This window comes from Rosa chinensis, chromosome 5 (assembly GCF_002994745.2).
Source record: "Rosa chinensis cultivar Old Blush chromosome 5, RchiOBHm-V2, whole genome shotgun sequence".
Lineage (NCBI taxonomy): Eukaryota > Viridiplantae > Streptophyta > Magnoliopsida > Rosales > Rosaceae > Rosa > Rosa chinensis.
Genome location: NC_037092.1, coordinates 73,497,437 through 73,519,295, shown reverse-complemented (window position 1 = coordinate 73,519,295; position 21,859 = coordinate 73,497,437). Strand labels below are relative to the sequence as shown.

The window sequence follows — 21,859 nt, the reverse complement described above, 5'->3', positions numbered from 1 at the left end:
AGTTTATGGTCGACAAGCTCTGCAGGCTCTGCAGGCTCTGAGTGGAGGAGCTCCGACGGGAGGTCCACCGTTGCGACGTTTCGATCGTGTAAAAACTCGCCATCCCTCTTTGGATTGAGATCTGACTGTTCTTAGAGATCTGAGAGTGTGGGTTTGTATGTGTCTTTTGTGTGTTACAGGTCGTTGGAGCTGAAGGTGAAGAGGATGGAGGAGGAGGACAGAGACCAGAGCTTGAAGGCGGCGGAGGCGGAGCAGCCGGCTTAGGCCTCGTCTCTTTTTCTACATGTGCAGGGATTACAGTTGCTAATTCGTTTCGTTTTGATTACCGAGTCTTCGATTGATTGAAGGATCTGTAGTACAAGCTGTGCTCGTGGCTAGCAATCATCTTTTGTGCTCAGTCACTGGTGAATATGAAGAGCATTGAAAACACAAGCAGAAATTTAGCATCTATGGTCATGATGGTTTAGCATTTTCTACATTTATTTGTGATTTAATGATAATTACTTCAGGTTGACTAATGAGAATGAAAGAAAAAAAGAGAAAAAAAAAATTATTGGGTGGAAATAGATGGCTATTGGGGGCAATAGCCGTCTATTGGAGGATAATAGATATTTTGAATTGATGTAATCTGTTTTTTTTTTTTTTGTAATCAAAGTTTTATTTGTCTAAATTTAGGGAGATTAGTTTTCATTCTGGCGACTGAAAGTCCTATTGAGGGGCAATAGACGTCTATTGGGGGGCAATAGACTTCTACTGGGGGGGGGATTATTGGGGTAATAGACTTCTATTGGGGAGTAATAAATGTCTATTGGGGCAATAAACCTTTCCGGTGAGATTTTCAGAAAATTCCGGTGGGAGGCGGGCGGCCGCTAGAATCCGGCGACCGGTGATAGGAATCCGGAGGTCGGTGACTGGAATCCGGCGACCTGTGACAGGGCTCCGGCGAAGTCTCCTATGGTTTCTCTCTCTAAGTAACAAAGGGGTGAGGGTAAAATAGTATTAAAAAAAATTAAAAAACAAAAAAAAATCTTAATGGGGTATTAGGGAAAACCTACTTATAATGTTTTGAATAAGAGATAATTAAAAAAACTTAATGGGATAAGTGAGAAAAAAATCTTTAAAAATAGGGTAGATGGACAAAACCCTTTTAAATTATGTCCTGTCTCAAAGTGTGCTAACACTTTGATCACTATGTTTTTATTTATTAAAAAGAAAAGAAAAAAAGAGGCAATAAATCATGTGGGCCTCAGGCCTGTGTGCACTAAAAGGGCAAAAGAGAGAGGGGCATAAATAATAAAAGAAAAAATAATAATCAAATAACAGCGACTTGCTTTCCCGTCTACTCATATACACCCTAGATTCACTCCTAAAACCCTAAATCGGGTATATACCTCAATTACAACACTTCGGCTACAAACCAGAAATCTAAACCCCTCTAAATCCAGAGATACCAATCAGAACAGTTCGTATTCCATCTCACCCAGTAAGCTGCTGAAACCCTTTTCTGCCATTCTGTTCACTTTTGGGTTTGTTTTGAAGGACTGTGTGTGAATTAATTTGGGGTTTTTTCAGGGTCCAATGGCTGCTAACAATGTTCCAGTGGGTTTGGACAAGGAACAGGTACATACCCTTTTCTTCATTGCTTTTAGTTTCTGTATCTCTGAATGTGAACAAGAATTCAGTGTGTCAAAGATTGGATTTTGGGCAAGTTTTGGGATTTTGTGATTGAAATTCTTAGTGGGTGTTGGGAATCTGTGTTTTCTGTGAATTTGGGTGCAATTAATTTTGGCATATTGTCTAATTGGTCAGTGATGACTGGGGTTTGATCTTAATGAAACAAAGGCATTTCCTGAGAGTTTAGAAGGCAACAAGATGGTTCATTTTTAATCTTGGGGGTGGATTGGTCCCTTTTGCTATTGAGTTGTTGTCCTGGAACTCATGCATTTTAAATAATTGTGTGCAGATTTTTGGTATGGCAGAGAAGGAGATGGAGTACAGGGTTGAGTTATTTAACAAGTAAGTTTTCTGCATTGTATTTTAGTTGATGTCACAAACTAGTAATTTGGTTTTTGCAAGGTAGTATTTGAATTTGATTTCTTTTCAATCTCAGCTCCAATGGTTTGAGCAATTAGTTCAGGTGCTTTGCCATTCACATTGTCTTCCATTCATTCATTTATTTTGGCTTTTCACCCTTGCTTACTTCTGTTGCTATTAGATCTCTTACTTTATTTGATGAGCATACCTGATCGTTATACTATTTGCTTCAATAATACTTTCTGTACCTACACTTCTAACATCTTTGGTTCAGTCTGTGAGCATTGGAGTCCTTTTTCGCTGTTCTGTTATATACTTGCACTGAGCAAATCTATTATGTTTTGATTGTTCTTTGCTCCTGCAGTTAACCAGGTTTTGCTTATCCGTTTGCGTATTTGCTTTGTTTCAGGCTTACCCACACATGCTTCAACAAGTGTGTTGAGAAGAAGTATGTGAACTTTGTTTTTTTCTCCTGATTTTATGGACCTTTCTGAAAGGTTTCAACATATTTTGTTTTGGATAATCAGTTCATACTGACATTAATAAACAAGTTGCCTTGTACAACCAGGTACAAGGAGTCTGAGCTAAATATGGGTGAAAACAGTTGCATTGATCGTTGTGTCTCAAAGTACTGGCAGGTAAGCTATCGAGGTGTTTTCTTATGGATTATTGGTTTAATTTACAGCAAATTCGTACTTGCCCTTCAAGTATTTATATTTCTTCATTCATTCCTTATATTGGAATTTATCTTCAAACATTTGTTATCATCAAGTTGCAAGACTCTTGGGATCGCCATTTATTGTCATAGTAAAGTGTTTTCAAGCGTAACTGTTTTTTTTTTTGGTTGTAATGAAGTGATTCTTCTGGTTGACAATTCAGCCACAAAAGAAAGTAATAAGCCCCCTGCATATATTAACTTCATACACTTCACACTTTTTGCTGCTGCATCTATGCTTATGCACAAATCTAAGCTTCTTTTGTGTCTAAATGAAAAACTATTGTTTGCAGGTGACTAATCTAGTTGGCCAGCTGCTTGGTGCCGGTAGGCCTCCTATGTAAGATTTGGGCCTAGTCTACTAGGGGCACACTCTTCATTCGATAATTGCTTGGCTGGGATTGGGGGATGTGGGACTGTAATTGTTCTCTTGTTATGTCTCTTTTGTTGTTGGGGCAGTTTTTGAGGTATGCTGATGTTTTAGTTCCGTGATAGAATTGGAAATTAGTCTTCTGTTTCCTGAAATAATTGTTATTGTTTTTGACTGTCCTGTTGCACTTTAAAGTGTTTGGATGCTGCTCCTATTTTGGCAGTAATGTTAATCAGAACTAGTACCAAGAATTATTTCTAGCTTTTATTGGTTCAGCTCTGCCCATCCAAGTTTGTAGTTAATAATACCCTGCTTTCTTGCCGGATTGTAGGAGTACCAAGTTATATTTTGTATGGTTCTCCCATTTATCTCATATAGACCATTTAAACGTTTTGGTTTCCAAGGATTTTCCACTGTAAGTTCAAATCTTTGCGCAGGGAAAACTGATCAAGAAAAGAGAAGAAAAAAAAAGAAAAAAGAACTTGCCCTCATATTTTCATTTTGGTAATAGGCACCAAGTTATTTATCATAATTGTGATATGGTATTTTGTATCATTTACGGTTTACCACATAACTCGGTGTTGAGTTACGGTATCAAAATTTAAGAATTAATTTCAAATCTCTTGCTTTCTGTTTGGTCCTTGGAGTGAAACTGTTGTCTGTTGAGAACCGCTTTGCTAATTCTATTTGGATGGGAAACACAATACTAAAGCAGTCAAGAATCAGAGTATTGATCTGAAATAGGTATTTTACAATTTTGAGCTGGAGCATTATACATAAAGAAATGAAACATTTCCTTTTTTGAAGCCTTTAATCCGAGAAACTTTGATTCTGTTGAAACCAATATAGATTATATCATCGTCCCATGATGAAATTTATTTGGCTGAAAAAAAGTCATGAAAACACGTACCCTTGATTATAAACATTCAAAGAGCAATTGAAGATCAAGGAAAACGATTATTGTTCCCTTATTCTTATTCCCGTACGTAGGGAGCTGTTAAAAAGATAAAAACAGGTACTGGAAGAGAAAATTGTTTAAAAAAAAAAGAGAAGTACACGGGGAGAAAAAGTAGACGAAGAACAGAAGTTGATGAAGTAGACACAGTAGTGATGGTACGTACTAGCCACTAGCCAGCTAGTGTTGAAAGAACCAAGCCTTTCGATCAATCTTCGGCTCCCATCATCTTCCTAAACATGGTCACAAATTCAATGACCTTCTCTGCCTCTGGAATGACCTTGGCTACACTCTCCCTCTGCCAGCTCCTCTTGATCCAAGCTGAGAATTTGGGGCAATGATCTTCAAGCTTGAAGCTCCCGAACTTCTCATAAGCAGGAAACCAACTCGTCATGGCAATGCCTATGATGTCGACGAAACCGAAGGTATCACCATTAAAGAAATCCTTATCTCCCAAAGCCTTCTCTAGAGTCTTTATAATCTCAATGAAGTCCTTCTTACCAACCTCTACTGCTTCTCCTTTGCTCATGAAGATGGCTTTGCCCGCATCAAACACCTTCATGTGTATACAAGCGCTTCTTGAAGTTAGACACACAAGTATGAAATAAATAATCTAGGACTATATCCTAGGAAGTGTTTTTGCTCGGTATTCTTGGAGACGAAAAGACAGCAATTTTGTTGTTGAGAAAGCACTTGCTAGGCACTTCCCCAAAAAGCACTACAAGCTAATGACCTCAATAACAGTATTTCATCTTTTGTCATCGACCAAATTAACTCAATACAAAAGCCGCATTTGGTTACATTTTAAAGCACTTTTAGAACTGTAAAACATGCTAAAGACGATTCACATTATTAAAGAATGGCACAAACCTTTTTGTCAATGTAGTCAGCCCAAAACCTTGCTTGAGCTCGACCGTAGGCACAAGGTGGGAGCAATGGTGAGGAAGACCAGGATTCATCGATGTAGGCAACTATGATGGCGGACTCGGACACAGGTTTCCCATTGTGGAGCAACACAGGCACCTTGCCATGGGGGTTTGATGTAAGTAGAAGTTCACTCTTGCCTCCAAACAAATCCTCAGCCTGGCTTTCGTATGCAACACCCTTTTCTTCCAAAGCAATTTTCACCCTCATGCAGAAAGGGCTAATCCAACAGTCCAAAAGAATAACCTCTGCCTTCGACATCTTTGGTACGTACACTTCTCTCTCTATCTCTTCTGTACTTCTTCTTCGGTTTGTGATATCAAATGAGAAAGATGTAGAAATTTATAGGGAAATGAAGTCCGATGTTTTTCATGCCTTCGATATTTTCTTATTGTGGCCGTGGAAGAGAGTCTATGCTCTTCTTGTGAATTTCATAGTACGTTTAATACTATGTCGACTTGTTTTGTGTGGTTTGAGCTTTGGAGACAACTATGGTCACACTAAGGCTTTGTCTTATAATGTGGAGTATCTATTAACCTTCTGGCGCGCGGGAAAAGAAAAGAATATCTGTCAGCCGGCTGATTGAGTACAATACCTGCCTTTTACAATGCTTCCAAACTCATTCCGCCAAAAAATTAGCTGCAGTTTCGTTACTTGAAGAAACGTACTCGAAAAATCAAATTGTTTGAATGATCTGGTTCTTCCACAGATCGAATAGGGGTTTAACTAGTTGCATTGTCATCATATACATACCAATTACTATCACCATCGAAATAAGTCAAATACAGCGACTTAATTTCCTTCACTCTCCAACTTTAGTGCCTTGAATTGGCAATTAAGTGTAGAGTGGAGTAACTGCTTGTACCGGATTTCTCAGATGCAGTTTCCATCTTTCCATATTTTTCATGAAGGCAACCGAGTTGTAGATGCTTTGGCAAATCAAGGGATAATTTCATCAGGTTTGACATGGTGGGACTTGCCACCGGATTCTGTTCTCTCCTTTTGTAATACTAATTGGTTGGGGCTTTCCAACTTCGCTTTTGTTAGTTTTATTTGCTACTTGCCAGTTGTAGGTTTTTTAGTTTGTTTCGGCGGGATAAGTTTTATGTCTCTCTTGCTCTGGTGTACTTTTTTTTCTTTTCAATAAATTTCCCTCACGCTGTCGGGGTTTACGTGGGGGAAAAAAAAATCAGACTATACACAAGAATTTCACACTTCGAAACTTATAATGACGCGCAATGATACTTTGAATCATATTACTTCCACAAGGTTATGTCAAAGAAGGGAATTTCCATGTGTAGTTTCTTGTTTTTTTTTTATCTCTTTTAAAGTCCAAAGCCTCTCATTAATAATGCTATTCAAAAGCAGGAAGACATTTTTTGGCCACTCTTAACCTTAACAGTAACAATATGAACATCTTGGTGATAACTAAACATTAACGGGCATATTGATGGAACATAAGCCAACTATTAATTAATTTCGGATCCCTCCACAAAATTTATAGTACCGCAAATCATAGAACTTTTATAGTCCAAAAGTTGAGAAGCCTAGAAACTTAAATCATATAGTACCATTATCTGAAATTCTGAATATACCAGAGGAAACAAACAAGTAATTCGACTTTTGTTCAACTCCAGACTCCTAGAAGCCAAGACCAAAGAAAGAGGGAATTGGCAAAACTATATAGTGGTTTAGACGAAAGAAGGGGATTGTTGAAACACCTACACACTATCAGCTCTTTTGTTTTGAATGGCTTCCAACAATGCGCCTTCTTTCAGCATTTCCTGCGCATCATTATCCATCCCTAGGATCTTTAGGGCAACAGATTGAAGATAGAAGGCAGTGGGCCATACATGGTGTAGTTCGAGGGCTTTCATACAATCTACAAGAGCTTCTTTTGCCCTGTCAGTGATCAAGTAACAAAAGCAACGTCTAACAAACACGGTTTGCTGTTTTCTGGGTTCTTTCTGGGCTTCTGTGCCTGGTTGTCCTCTTGTATCTTTATAGCAAAAAAAAAAAAAAAACAAACACGGTTTGCGATTCCAAGCTCCAACGTACTATCAATGAACTGCAATTAAACGCAAGAAATGATGAAATCAAAACAGAAAAGATTTCACAGCTCCTTTACAGGATTCAGTGATTGAATATTTGATTTGAGTCCTATACAGTGAGCATTGCCTCAAGTATACAGTAAAAGATATGCTTCAGAAAGAACATAATAGTCAATAGCCATATTCTATCCTCCTCTCTATTGATGCCCTATGCAATATCAGGCCGGTGATTATCATTGTTAAACATTTGAGTCATGAGAAGTCGTAACTTTTTATTTGTAGGAAATTAGGAATGCCATGACAAAATATTATGTCAGCAATGCTTTCAACTACATTAACTTGATTACAGAAGCTATGATGAAAATAGTTTCTATCGTTAAATCCCTTACTTCAGTATAGGGACCTATTGCTTTCCCGAAGTCTTTATCTCTAAAAGCAGCATCTCCCTGATGCCTAGAATTTAGTGCCTTCTTCATTGCATCTGTCCACAAATCGAAAGAAGGCTGCAAGGGCAGTGCAATAATCAACATTCACCATAGAAAGTGTGATAATAAACATGGATCGATGAGACTTAAAGTTGAAGAACTCAAAAAAAAAAGAAAAAAAGGGGTAATAGTTGCAATATATATAGAAAAGCTAATCCTTTCTCACTTGGCAGGTGTCACAAAGTAGAGATTATCAACATTTACTATAGAAAGAGTGATTATAAACATAGATCAGTCTTAAAATTGAAGAACTAAAGAAAAAAGGGTAATAGTTGCAATATAGAAAAGGCGAAAAGCTAATCTTTATTTTCTCACTTGGCAGATGTCATCAAGTAGAGAATATATGTAAGTGTTAGGATTGAGGGCAACTAACTTCCTTCTTAACGTCAGCCTTGTATCCAGTCATCTTCAATATTTCATGAATTGCAGTAGGATCCAATTTCGAGCAAGCTTCACCCAGAGGTGACAACTGTTTCGGAGGCACATTCCCATGTGGAATATCCATCAAAACGTGTGATGGAACCTGCAAAAACACTACATGAGATGATATACGGGAACCTTCCTGGTACCTTAATGCAGCAGTAATGCAAATCGTCTTTGCAAAATAGAGGCAGATAAATCAAATTCCAAGGCATACACGAGCATGATCAGTACTATAGGATTCACAAAGTTGGGAACTTGGGATACCTCTGTTTCTCTCTGAAGAGGAATGAGGGCAGTCACAAGAGACTTAGGATTTGGTCTCTTACAAGGATCAAACTGCAGGCATTGTGAAGCTAACCGCAGCAGCTCAGTTCCATCATCATTTGAGAAATGACCCACCAAGCTTGAGTCCATCAGCATCAGGAAATTTTGATCGCGTATTAGTTCAACAGCCTTCCAGAAAAGAAAGTCCAAAATTTAGTTAGAGACTTCTTAATATGATAGATTGGTTTAAAAGAAATTGTATTTAAACCCAAATCATGAATATTTAAAGCAATTATTTGATCAGGAAATGGTGAGAGTGAGCAACTTAGCTTAAAGGAAAGGAAAGTTACATGGTTTGCTGGGGTATGCCTGCCTCTAAGCAGATCAAGCAGTAAGGTCCCAAAGTTGTAAATCAAACTTTCTGGCATCACTCTTCCTGCCAAATCGAAAGATATATCCATTATTCACCATTAAGCTAGTCATCCTATCCGAATGCCTCAACTGAGGTCCCTTGGAATTCATTTTAGTCTCAGCAAGATGAAATATACAATAAATACGGTAGCCCTCTCGTTTTCAAAACTCATATAAGGCATGTAGGCCTCTAGGAGGTAGTCTAAGCTATATGCAAAAGCAAGGTAAAACATGTAGGCATCCCAAGTTCCCAACTAGGAGGTAGTCAAATACTTTTTCCATCCAGTGATTCTGTGTAAAAGACAACTTTTGCTAAACAACCAAGCACAGTTTTTCACTCTGGAGCTAGATGACGGTTTAGAATATAGATGGGAAGACACCATAGATAAGAGTAATAAGACAATCTATGACTCATATAATTGACTTTTGCTCTGTATTTGCTGAAGCAAAAATGATTGTAATATACCTGTCCGTGTGTATTCTGGAGGGTACGTAAGCCGGGGTGGAGCTATAGCTCTTGCCATCTCTGCTATTCTTCATAAGGCCAAAGCAGGACAGTCTGGGGTTTCCATTCTGTCAAGTGCAGACTGAGTACTGTGAGGAACATACGGCGAACAAAAGACTTACCTACAAGGCTACAACTCTACTAGTCTACATTGTAAAGAGAAAAAGGCCCCAATTACGTGATCAAACAGGACTCTAGAAGAATTAAGATCGTAGTACAACGGCCGTCCTTTGCTGCTGCAATACACCAAAGCTTGTGCCAGATGCAGAGCCACTCGCAACCTTATAGCCCCTTCCCATCCCCATGGGTGGGACTCCCCTAGACAAGTTCAATACAAGTTATACTTTATTTATTTATTTTTATTTAATTTTTTTTTTTGGAGAATGTGAACCTATCACTTTATAGGGCACAATTTTTAAATTTTATCTGGGCTTACGAAACCTCAGAGCCAGCCTGCCACAAGTGAGTCTCACGGACTATATGTGGAGGTGAACTTACTATGGAACAGATGCTTGGAGAGAGTTTGATTAGGCATGAACTCTGCCACAAGCAATCTCTCATTTCCATGACAGCAACACCCAATCAAATTTGCCAGAAGCTCGTTGTTTAGCCTCCCGACAGCTGTAGCCTCCTCCTGTACGTATATCACCACACCCATTATTTTCATTTTTCAACTCGATTGTTTTCTTAAAAAGATCACACGCACACGAAACAAAAAGAGGAAATTAAGCAAACTTATCCATACAAGAAATTGGTACGAATCGGGCCAAGCTGAATATGTGAAACGTTTGACAGCCACCCAACGGCCGTCTTTGAGCTTGCCTCTGTACACCACATTGGGAGATTTCTCTCCATTTGCCGAAACAATGTTCTCCGGCAAGAAGTCCTCCGTGGCAGCTTCTAGGTCGCTCATGGTGAACTTAGGCAGCGAGTAGTACATCACGTCGCTCCCATTCTCTGCATGCATCTTAGGATGGGTAAAAAATAGTTGGAATTTTCAACAGTGAACACGTGCAGCAGTAAGTAAAGTAAAGTAAAGCCTCACCTAGCTCTGCCGGGGAGTCGTTTGGATTGGATGGCCGAAAGCAAAGAGAGAATATTCCGGCACCCACTAATGTGGCAGATAAATCAAATTCTTACAGAGAGATTGTATATGCGTGTTGTTCCTCTCCCTCTCCCTCTCCGAAAAAGTTTGGCACTCTTTCCAGTGGAGTGAGTGATAAAAGGGGTGGCACTTCTAGAAAAACAGCTGGTCCTTTCATGCGGATGCATTCTGTGTAAATACATTGAAATACACACGGAAATCTGTGTGTATAGGCAGAGTCACACAGTACAACGTACCACAGATTCGGACTGATGATGCTTCATGGAGAAATAAAAAAAGTAAATAACACTAGGCATGCTGAATCATCACTCGCATACTGTCCAAAACATGATGTACGTTATTCCAAGCACCTTATATATGATGATGCACTTTGTGATATGATTACAGAATAGAAAACAAAACAAAAATTTGACTTCCGAGACCAGCATTTTGATCTTTTGGTGCTGCATGCAGAGATCGATCGCATAGTGGGAATTCAGCTTTATATCTTTTGTCTTTCAAGGATAGAGTTTCCAACGCGTCATCATACAGCCGTAGGCTCTTCAGGGCAGCTGCTATAGTAAGGTTGAAGACTAGAAGGCAGTCGACGACTCAGGCCAGGCGCTGTAGTACCTAGTTTGGGCATGCATAGCATCTCCAAGAGTTTCTTGTGCCATATTGCTCACCAAGTAAAACAAGCGATGCAACGTCTAGCATATATATACGAAGTTGGCTGGCGATTCTATGGTGAAGTAACAATTTGATTAGACTTTTTCTTTATAATCTTTGTTGAAATATAAAATTAAGCAGGAATACATACTTGCATATGCCTTCCTCTTCCATCTAAAGTTGCAATCAATCTCTATCTTCATCATATGATATAGCATACTTAGCTAATGTGATACAACCTTAAGTCCTTAACTATCCAACAGTTCATCTCTGTGTTCGTCATTCTTGGCATAACTCAATAAGTAAACACTAATGGGTGTATTGATGCATCAAAATCTATAGTACAAAAGGTGATATGATCCAAGGACAGATTAGAAACTCAGAAAAACCCAAACTATATAGTACCATTATATGAGTATACAAGTGGAAACAAAACAAGTAGTTTGAATTTTGCTCAACACATATAAAAATTGGAAAACTAGATACGAGTTTGAATGAAAGAAGGGGGAATTTAGACTTATACAATCTGAGCTCTTTTGTTTTTCATGGCTTCCAATGATGCACCTTCTTTCAGAATATCCTTTGCATCATTATCCATCCCTAGGATCTTTAGGGCAGCAGCTTGAAGATAGAAGGCAGTCGGCCATAAATGGTGTAGTACTAGGGCATTCATACTATCTTTAAGAGCTTCTTCTGCCCTGTCAGTCATCAAGTAACACAAGCAACGTCTAACATACACGGTTCGGGATTCCAAGCTCCCACTATTAATGAACTGCAATGAAAAGTAAGAAAGATGAAATCAAAACAGGAAAACAGGTTTGAGAAAGAACTCTAAAATATGGAATTATGTTCATTCCTACTGTCAATCTGTGTCATATGCATAGCATTTGGTTGGTCAAGCTAATAAGTTCAAAGGCTTAAAAAGTGAGTTATGAGAAGCCATAACTTCCTATTTGTAGGACAGCTATGACAAAAGATTATATCAGTAATGATTTCAAATAGATCAGTGCATTTGATGGTAGAACCTATGAGGAAAAAAGTTCTATTTCTGAATTAGTGACCCTTACTTTTGTGTAACAACCTATTGCAGTACCAAAGTCTTTAGCTCTAAATGCAGCATCTCCCTGCTTCCTGGAATTTAGTGCTTGCTGCATTGGATCAGTCCACATATCGAAAGAAGGCTGCAAGGTGACTTAAATGTAAGGGCAGTGCAATGTAATAGAAAATGGAACATAACAATGGAGACCAAAATTTAAATAAAAATAAATAAAGAGAGAGAGTAATGGCTGCAAGATAGAAAATGGATCGAGAATACAGAATATAGTAGTGTTAGGATTGAGAGTAACTAACTTCCTTTTCAGCCTCAGATTCAACATCAGCCTTGTATCCAGCCATCTCCAGTACTTTATGTATCGCAGTAAGATCCAATCTTGAGCAAGCTTCACCTAAAGGTGACAATTGCTTTGGAGGCACATTTCCATGTGGAATATCCATCAAAACGAATGATGGAACCTGCTACGAAACCACTACATTAGATATATATACACCTTCAGGGTGTTCTACTTATAGCAATAATGCAAATCACATTTACAAAATATAGGAAAAATAAATCAAATTCCGCAGCATACACTAAAGCATGATCGATCATTACAGAATAAATATATGAAGTTGGATACCTCTGTTTCTTTCTGAAGAGGAATGAGGGTAGTCACAAGAGACTTATGATTTGGTCTCTTACAAGGATCAAACTGCAAGCATTGTGAAGCTAACCGCAACAGCTCATTTCCATCATCTTTTGAGAAATGATCCACCAAGCATGAGTCCAAATGCATCAGGAAACCTTTGTCGTGTATGAGATCTACTGCCTTCCAGAAAGAAAGTTGAAAAGTAATTAGCTAGCTTCTTCATATGAGAAACTGGTAATTTGATGTCATTGTAATAATTAACAATCCAAATTATAAGCATTTAAAAAAAATTATTTAATCATGAAATGCTGAAACTGAGAGAAAACCAGATAGCTTATAGGAAAAGGAAAGTTACATGGCTTGGGTGGGTATGACTGCTACTGAGCAGATCAAGCAATAAGGTCCCAAAGCTATAAATCAAACTTTCTGGTGTAACTCTTCCTGCCAAAGAGAAGGATATATTTTAGTCAGATAAGACTATTGCCTTGAGAAATGTGTTGGGACTTGTGCATAAGAATATGGAACATCAAGCCATTTGTTCAATCGGAATGCTACTCTGACCTCACTTAGTTCTTAGTAAGATGAACAATATCAAATAAATACAGTATCCCTTTTGTGTTCAAAACTCATGATGCAAACAAATTTAGAATCTCCCATGACCTTTTCTTTAAGGGAATAAGAATATTTGCAAAACAAATCATGACTGAGCTTTGGTAAACATGTAGGCTTCCCAACAGGCCAAAACTCGAGGAGGATCAGTCAAATGACCTTGATCACTTAGATGAAAATGCATCTAAATGAACCTCAACAACTCATTAGTGGAGGTCTGATTAGCATCATTTTTTTTTTCATCCAGAGATTGCTTTCCAAAACAAGTTTTAAATTTGGAGCAAGATGAAGTTTAGAATTTGTATGGGAAGACGCCACGAAACTGCGTGTAAGTGATAAAACTGAATTCTGTTTTGTATTGGCTGAGGCAATGACTAATATACCTGTCCTGGTGTATTCTGGAGGGTAAGCTAGGTTGGAGCTGTAGCTCTTGCCATCTTTGCTACTCTTCATAAGGCCAAAGCAGGATAGTCTGGGATTTCCATTCTGTCAAGTGCAGACTGAGTACTGTGAGGAACATACAGCGAACAAAAGACTATGTACAAGGCTACAACTCGACAAGTACTCTAGATGAAAAAGAGAAAAAGGCCCCAATTACCTGATCAAACAGGACTCTAGAGGCATTAAGATCATGGTACAATGGCCGCCCTTTGCTACTGCAATACACCAAAGCTTGTGCTAGATACAGAGCCACTCGCAACCTCATAGTCCCTTTCATGGGGTGGGACTCCCCTACACAAATTTATAAGTTTGCTAGGTTACTACAAGAAAGACAAATCAAACTCTCAACATAACTGAGTTAATTAACACCATTTTCATCATACACATGATGCTACCAGTACAAACTTAAAGCCAAATTAATTGAGAAACACAGTAGAAGAATTTTATTAGTGGAGGTGAGCTTACTATGGAACAGATGTTTAGAGAGAGTTTGATTAGGCATGAACTCAGCCACAAGCAATCTCTCATTGCCTTCACAGCAACACCCTATCAAATTCGCCAAACGTTTGTTTCTCAGCTGCCCCACAGCTCTAGCCTCAGCCTATATATAACCAAACACTTATTTTTCTCATACAAAAATTGCAAATTGAACTTTTTGCAAGAAAAAGAAGTTAAATTTAGCCAACAGATATACATACAAGAAATTGGAGGGAATCAGGCCAAGCCGAGTACTTGAAGCGCTTAATGGCGATCCAACGGCCATCTTCGAGCATGCCTCTGTAGACAACATTTGGAGCTTTCTCCCCGTCGTCGGAAACAATGTTCTCCGGCAAGAATCCCTCTGTGGCAGCTTTAAGTTGGTTCAAGCTGAACTCAGGCAGCGAGTAACTTTCCTTGCTTAAGTTCTCTGCATGTTACAACAAGTCAAAAAGGGTTCAACTGTAAAGGGAAAGAATTGAAAAGACCAAAACAGAACAGTAACTAAACTCTCACCTAATTCCGACGAGTCGTTGAGATTGGATATCGTATTTGATGGCCGGAAGCAAAGAGAGAATCCGGCACCCATTTCTATCTCTATAAAAGCGAAGAGAGTGATATGGTTTGAGGCGTTTGGCTCTCTTTCAACTCCCACTACCTCCAAAAACGCAGAGAGAGTGAGAAGGTTTGAGGCTCTTGGCAAATGACCGGAAATTTCTATGTGTAAGTTTAGTACGAAGGTTCGGAGTTGAAAAATGGAAAGGATTTCGCTAAGAAGGTTCAAAGGAGTTGAAACGCAGAAGCACATGCAAAGTCAAGGCGGGCCTTCCTGCAAAGTCTCCATCATAAGTCAACGTAGTCTTACGCGCTAATACCATATTACTCTTAAGGGTTTTTTGCACCAACAGTGTCTGGACACTCAGGTGATTGACAATATGATACCCGAACTTACAAAGTTATCAAAATGATACCCAGACTCAATTTTTCGTATCAACGTCGTACCTGCTGTCAATCTCCGTCACATTTCCGTCAATCTAATCACGTGCTATGCACGTGACTCGTTAAATGAGGCTAAAAAGTCCGATTTGCCCTAAATTTCTTTTTTCTTTATTTATTATTATTATTATTATATTTATTTATTTATTTATTTTTTTTTTAAGAATACTCAATTCCTTAAATTATCTCTCTCTTTAAGGTAACCAGTTTTGTATTCGAGGAGGATCCATCTCTTCGAAGGGCACTTCTCTCAACTCTAGTGATTTGTCTTCTACCCACTCACTTCTTCAATTTCGGTTAATTATGCTAGTAGAAGTGATCAAAGCAATGGGAAATGACCAAAATAGACTAAATCACCGACGTGCATAGTAGCCACACACGGTGGCCGAACCTGCAACACACAGTGGCCGAACTTGCAAAAAATCCCAATTTCTCCAAATCTCAACCAAACTGAAATTCAAGTGTAGAAGCATGTAGAGCTCGACAAGTAGACCAATTTTGATATCTCAATTGAAATCGAAGGTCGCCGGAAAAGGAAGAAAACTCACCGTGAAATCCCTACACCATCTCTCCTTCGATTCTCACTCATGCTTCGTTGTTGGGACAATCCGACACCACAAGGACGTCCACGACGTCAAGAGGAAGCTACGGCCACCGGTTGAAGGTCTCGAATTAAACGGCCGGAATCTAGAAAGCTCGCCGGAAATCCATGAAGCTTCTCCCCTTCGATTCTCCTTCCTCACTTCGCGACTTGACAAACGAACACCACCAGGTCAGTAACCGCCTCACCATTCCCTAAAAGACCCGAAGCCGGCGTCATGGGTTCAAAAAAGATAACCTCTTTCCCCTCCTCGCCGCAGTTCAACCTCGACTTGCCGGAACTCATGTTCGTCCCTGGCCCAGTTCCGGTCTTCTCAGCCCTAGGTTTGGGCGTTCGAGACCAACCTGACCACCGCTGCAGCAACCTGATCCACCACTGCGGCAACCCAACCCGATCCACACTCGCAGTCAGCGAGTCGACAAAGAAAACGCAAAAAACCTCTCCCCACCGATTGGGATCTTTTTTTCTTATTTTTTGAGAATCACCGATTGGGATCTTTGGTTAATAAACAAAGTAAAAAAAAATTCAGTTTTATTTTTAATTTTGAATTTATTCATTTAGGATTTAATAGAGGGGAAAAGACTTTTTTGCCCTCATTATAGGACTCACGTGTCTCGCATGTGGTCAAAATTGACGGAAACGTGACGGAAATTGATAGCAGGTATGACGTTGATACGAAAAATTAAATTTGGGTATCATTTTGATAACTTTGTAAGTTCGGGTATCATATTGTCAGTCACCTGAGTGTCCAGACACTGTTGGTGCAAAAAACCCTACTCTTAAATATCTTCCATGAATAATATAGAAACTTCCTTCTCCAAATTGAAATCTACTATGGTAATTCTTCATTGAGAAGTGAAAAAGTAAATAACACTAGGCATGTAGAATTGTAGATGCATAACTGACAATACAATAGAGCCCAAAAATTATTTGTTTGGTCCCGTATTGCTATAGTTTTGGACAATGGAGATATATATATATATATATATATATTTTTTTTTTCCTCCCCTTTCCAATACAATGGTGTTTTTATGTTTAATAGTAAAGATGAGGGACTTCAATTTGAATGTTCTCAGTGAATGTTGTATTGTAAGAGTGGTTCGATTCATACCTCCACATTTAGCATGTAGACTTCCTCAAATTTTTGTAAACATTTATATCCCATTATGCCCTTCGAAAAAATTGAAAGAGAAAAATCAAAACTATTGAGTTGTCTTCCGTCTTTATCTTCTTCTTTGATTCTCCTACTCCTTCTCTCTCTTTGTTTCTTCTCTCACTATTTGTGTCTTGTTGTGATTTATGGGAAGCTGGTATTTAATTGTTTATGCCTATTATATTTCCAAGTTTGGAGGATGCTTCATTGCAGACTTGAATTTTATGACAATTACAGAATTGCAATTTGCAATTGCTAAAACCACATAGCAGAATACGTATGGTATAAAACTTGATATAGTACAAAAGGATCGAGCTTTAACCTTTCTAATGGCAAATAGAAATATAGACCCCTGCAACAAACTTTACCCTTTCTATACGCGAAGAAAGGGAGAATTTCCCAAATCTAAAATCAAAACCCCATCCTTATATCTCAAATCTCAACTCCTACTATAAAAAATTGGAACAATAACTCTTCAACTAAAGAGAGTGAGAGAAACAAAGAGAGAAAGAGTAATGAGAAAGTCTGTAAGAGAGGGGAAGAAGAAGAGATGGAAAACGACACTAGTACAAAAATTGAATCAGACGACGGCTAAAAACTGTCGTATGATACGGAGCTGATTGTCGTATATCTTGCTGCCGTCTGATGAAACATGATTTAGAGAACCGTCGTCTGAAGAACTCGATCCATGTTGACAACATTAACTGTTGTGTGAACGTTACTCAGACAACAGGCAACTTAAAAACCCGTTGTGTGATTGTGATTCAGAAGTCTTTTTTTATTTTTTATTTTTATTTTTTTATAACCGTTGTGTGACTGTTATTCACACAATAGTTTTTTCATAGCATCCGTGATCTGTTTTGCATTCAGACGACAGTTTTAATTTTGAGGCTATTGTAAATATTGTGTACATATGACAGTTTTGTGTGATTATTGTTGTACTAAAAGAATGATTCAATGCATTATATATGCTGGAAGCGGAATCAAAAATGTCCAAATTAACAGTAATTGATCAATATATAGAAGAAATTGTTATAATTCAATCCACATCATGCACCAAAATGGATTGTGTAAATGTAATCTTTTATCCACAAAAGAAGTACATCTAATAGTACTCTTCTAGCAATATACATCCATAAATTTACATAAAAGAGTAGCTTTGCAAGCTTTGCTGCTCTCATGGCCTCATTGGAGTCTAGTTTTGGAAGCTTCCAAGCACTAATTCTGTAGGAGCTTTTTGCTCTCTTTCTGTAGGACCTTTTTGCACTTGCTTTCATTTACTTTGCTCTTTGTACCCTGAGAATCTGTAATATCAACACAGAAAAACCAAAGTTAGCTTAATAAAGCTATTTGGTAATACCCATTGCTGACCAGATACAAAAGACTCCACTTTAGTCATTAACGGTGCAGGAAAGTGTTGAGCTTGAAGCTTGTCAAGCAGAGGAGTATCGAGCCAACGATTTGACCAAAACATGATAGATTTACCATCTCCTACAAGCCATCTGGAATTCTGGAAAATTAGTGGAAGAATAGCCTTTAAACCATGCCAAATTGAAGAACCAAAATATCTATACTTCATTTGACGACAAATAGAGAAATGAGTGCATGCAAAAGAGCTCCATAAGGATACAGATGTGAAAACATTCCAGCCTAAACTTAGAAGACAACAGTGTTATTGGATTTAAGATCACGTAAACCAAGGCCAGCTTCTTCCTTAGGAGCACAGACTTGCCGCCAAGAAAAGGTGACAATCTTTTTAATAGCCAAGTTCCCAAACCAAATATAATTACGAGCACAAGCAGACAAGTGTTTGAAGAGAGATGAGGGCCAAAGGTAAATCCACCTATTCACCAAAATGACCAAATCTTTACTCTTGCAGAAAGCTTTGCTGACTTTAGGATGATAGCAACCAAGTATATGAATCCAGTAGAAAATCCAAATTGTGTCAAAACCTGAAAGAGAAAATCCAGTAGAAACACATTGTCAATTGATTTATTACAGCCTTAGGTACTTCAAATATTTGAACTAATGATTTATATTAATTTTGACATATATATATATATATAAATATGAAAGCAGGAAAAAGAAGTTTGAATCTTGATTGGTCATCGAGATTTGATATATGCTTGGGCGTGGCTAAAGGTTTGACTTATCTCCATGAGGAATCAAGGGTACGAATTGTACACAGATGTGAAGGCTAGTAATATTCTGCTTGACTCTAATCTCGTCCCAAAAAAATATCAGATTTCGGTTTGGCCAAGCTTTATGATGATAAAAAGACCCACATCAGTACTCTTATTGCGGGAACAATGTATGTGAGATCTTTACTTTGTCACCTTGACTATTTTTCTTTTGAAATATTAATGGTTTAGCATTTCCTTTTTGTTGTACAAATATGTTCAGCCATGACAAGTAATCGACGTTATTATTGTCAATTATAATGCAGTGGGTATCTTGCACCGGAATAAGCCATGTGTGGACGCCTGACAGAGAAGACTGATGTGTTTGCCCTTGGTGTTCTTGCTCTAGAAATTGTCAGTGGTAGGCCAAATTCTGATCAGAGCTTGGAAGGCGAGATGATTTATCTTCTCGAATGGGTAATAACTTTATTTATGTACCTCTTGAAATTTTCAATTTACTCTTGATATGTCCATTGTTTTAGTGATTCTGCCTCTAAAACTTAGGTTCATGAGTTCATCATAATGTGTATCGCTAGCTTCTTGTTATCTACAGCGTAGTTTCACATGTTCTTGCTTCTTAGGCTTGGCACTTGCATGAAAACAAACGCGAAGTTGAACTTGAGGTGGATGCAAATATTTATGGATCCGCCAAAAAGACGCTTACTCATAGGAGATTAGATGTCTATCATGGAAACGTAAGTCGCTCGTTTACATATTGATCACACATGCCTCAAATTTATGAAATTTGTTTAATACACTTGTTGCCTCCTTTCCTACATCATTGATCATATTGTTGTTTTGGTATAGTGCTATGCGTATGTATAATGCTGAACAAAATAGGCAAGGCCGGAGTTCAATCCAATGGAAAAATTTGGCTGTAAGCAGTTTCACCACTTATACTCTCCAGAAAACAGTATTTCATTATTGATTCATTTACTTGTCTTTGGGGCATTCCTCCCCAAACTAGCAATAAGGAGTGCTGGTACTTTATCATGCGATACATGAGAGATATCATTGAGGATAAAGATTTGTCATTGTTTCCTTCCAAGGTATCAACATAGCTATAATTATAGTCACTGGACTCAATTTCTCATAACTTTGTTATTATGTCCATGCCTTATTCACCAAAATGATTAAGTAATCCCTTTGATATAATAAATCAATTTCAGTGGGAGAGGAGAGGCAGCAGCCAATACACCCAAGCGGATATTGATCAAGTGCGAAATGACTGGGGGAAGTTTGTTGTCAACACATATGTGCATGAGCCATGAAGTAGCGCGCTTGTTGTTGGTACATTTTTGCTAAGGAAAGCATCTTTTTTGTGCTTCTCTGCTGGTAAATTGTCATGCACCATGTGTGGCATGTTTTGAAACAATACATATATATATATATATGTATCAGCTTTTTGACGTCCCAGTAGATGGGCATGCACTAGAATGCTTTTCTTGCTTAAAATGTTGGCTTCAATGATTAGTGGTTTGCAATGTTTATAGTTGATGGTTTGCAATGGTTATATTTGATGCACTACTGTTCATTTGGTAAATGGACCAAATAGATGCACAATTTAATTCAGGAATGAGATGTTCAAATGATTAGTCAACAAATTGTATATAATGACAACCGCCCGTTGTCTGAATGGCCAAAATTGAGACAAACATACAATGCAATCATTCATATCACACATCCGTTTTTAACAAACCACTGTCTTCTAATTCATACTCACACAATAGAAGCAATTGAACTCTGTTGTCCAAAAACTAAATCATACAACAATTGCAATTGAACTCCGTTGTCCCAAATGTTGATCATACAACAAATATAGTCCAAGCACTGAAGTTTGAGGATCAATCAGACAACACAAAAAATAAAAGTATGTTGTCTGATATGCTTAACATACAACAGCTTGAAACCAAGCACTGTTGTCTGAATGCAGCGGTTCAACTGCTGCGCAGATGCGCATGACATCTGCCGAGTCATCTGTCGAGCCATCACACAACAGTTATAACACATACCCGTTGCCTGTTTGTTTCTCAGACAACTGTGTTCCACCATTGTCTAAATTTTAAACACACAACGACTCGCTCTACAACGGTGGCACTCCAAATCACACAATAGTTTTTGTCTGTCGTCTGATAAGTTTTTTGGCATAGTAATGGCTGTGACCTTTCCTTCAAACCGTTCCGTCAAGGTTCAAAGGATTTTCTCCACAATCTGGAGTTCTTTGATAACCTCCCCATTGACCTTCATTTGGTTGACAATGGCCAATGTTCTTGCAAAGTAATCGGAGATACTTTCTTTTTTCTCCATCTGAAGAAGCTCGAAATGTCATCGTAGAGTCTGCAATCTCACCTTTTTCACTTTATCTCTTCCTACAAAGGTATTGATAAGACAATCCCAGGCCTCCTTCGATGTGGTAACATGTGCAATCTTCTCATAGATTTCAAAATAAATTGCTCCATAAATATACATCAGGGCTCTGCTATCTTTCTTCCTGTTTCGAATCAGTTCCTCCCTCTGATTTTGTGTGAGATTTGCTTGGTCTCCTGGATCTGTAAATCCATTGATCACCACCTCTGTATACTCCATTATTTTGAAGAAGAGCTCCATCTGCGATCTCCAGTGCTGGAAGTTCCCTTTCCCATCAAATTTACCAACTGGGCATTGAGGAAAATCATTCCCTCGGTTCGCCATCGATCGCTACACCTGCTTTACTATACTTGCTCTCTCTGTACCTGCTCTACTGTACCAGCTCTGATTCCAGATGTAGAAACAATACACAAATCACACCAGCAAATCTATCACACACACACAAAGTCAAGAGTACTGG

General features: G+C 38.4%; 3 protein-coding genes and 1 pseudogene across 4 annotated transcripts; 1 reads left to right on the top strand and 3 right to left on the bottom strand.

The window, feature by feature from the left end:
- Positions 1 to 1,324: 1,324 nt before the first annotated feature.
- On the top strand, positions 1,325 to 3,492 carry LOC112167414 (mitochondrial import inner membrane translocase subunit TIM10). The gene is made up of 6 exons (XM_024304429.2): positions 1,325 to 1,483; positions 1,573 to 1,620; positions 1,964 to 2,016; positions 2,444 to 2,482; positions 2,603 to 2,672; positions 3,043 to 3,492. The coding sequence occupies exons 2-6, from the start codon at positions 1,579 to 1,581 to the stop codon at positions 3,091 to 3,093; spliced, it is 255 nt and encodes an 84-aa protein (XP_024160197.1). The 5' UTR covers positions 1,325 to 1,483; positions 1,573 to 1,578; the 3' UTR covers positions 3,094 to 3,492.
- A 567-nt stretch (positions 3,493 to 4,059) lies between these two features.
- Positions 4,060 to 5,287, bottom strand: LOC112167413 (glutathione S-transferase U19). Its single transcript, XM_024304428.2, has 2 exons — positions 4,945 to 5,287; positions 4,060 to 4,630 (listed from the first exon to the last, which is right to left on the bottom strand). Exons 1-2 carry the CDS (start codon positions 5,257 to 5,259, stop codon positions 4,283 to 4,285), a joined length of 663 nt encoding a protein of 220 aa, XP_024160196.1. The 5' UTR covers positions 5,260 to 5,287; the 3' UTR covers positions 4,060 to 4,282.
- Positions 5,288 to 6,564: 1,277 nt separating this feature from the next.
- On the bottom strand, positions 6,565 to 10,053 carry LOC112167412 (annotated as a pseudogene).
- Positions 10,054 to 11,193: 1,140 nt separating this feature from the next.
- LOC112166179 (serine/threonine-protein kinase BSK5) lies at positions 11,194 to 14,889 on the bottom strand. Of its 2 annotated transcripts, none has more exons than XM_024302953.2 (10): positions 14,619 to 14,889; positions 14,324 to 14,532; positions 14,091 to 14,226; positions 13,783 to 13,916; positions 13,568 to 13,670; positions 12,931 to 13,016; positions 12,567 to 12,755; positions 12,241 to 12,405; positions 11,958 to 12,071; positions 11,194 to 11,662 (listed from the first exon to the last, which is right to left on the bottom strand). In XM_024302953.2, exons 1-10 carry the CDS (start codon positions 14,689 to 14,691, stop codon positions 11,408 to 11,410), a joined length of 1,464 nt encoding a protein of 487 aa, XP_024158721.1. In that variant the 5' UTR covers positions 14,692 to 14,889; the 3' UTR covers positions 11,194 to 11,407. The 2 variants fall into 2 exon arrangements, with proteins under 2 accessions (XP_024158721.1, XP_024158722.1); XM_024302954.2 differs by having other exon boundaries at positions 11,195 to 11,662; positions 12,241 to 12,402; positions 14,619 to 14,887.
- Positions 14,890 to 21,859: the final 6,970 nt, after the last annotated feature.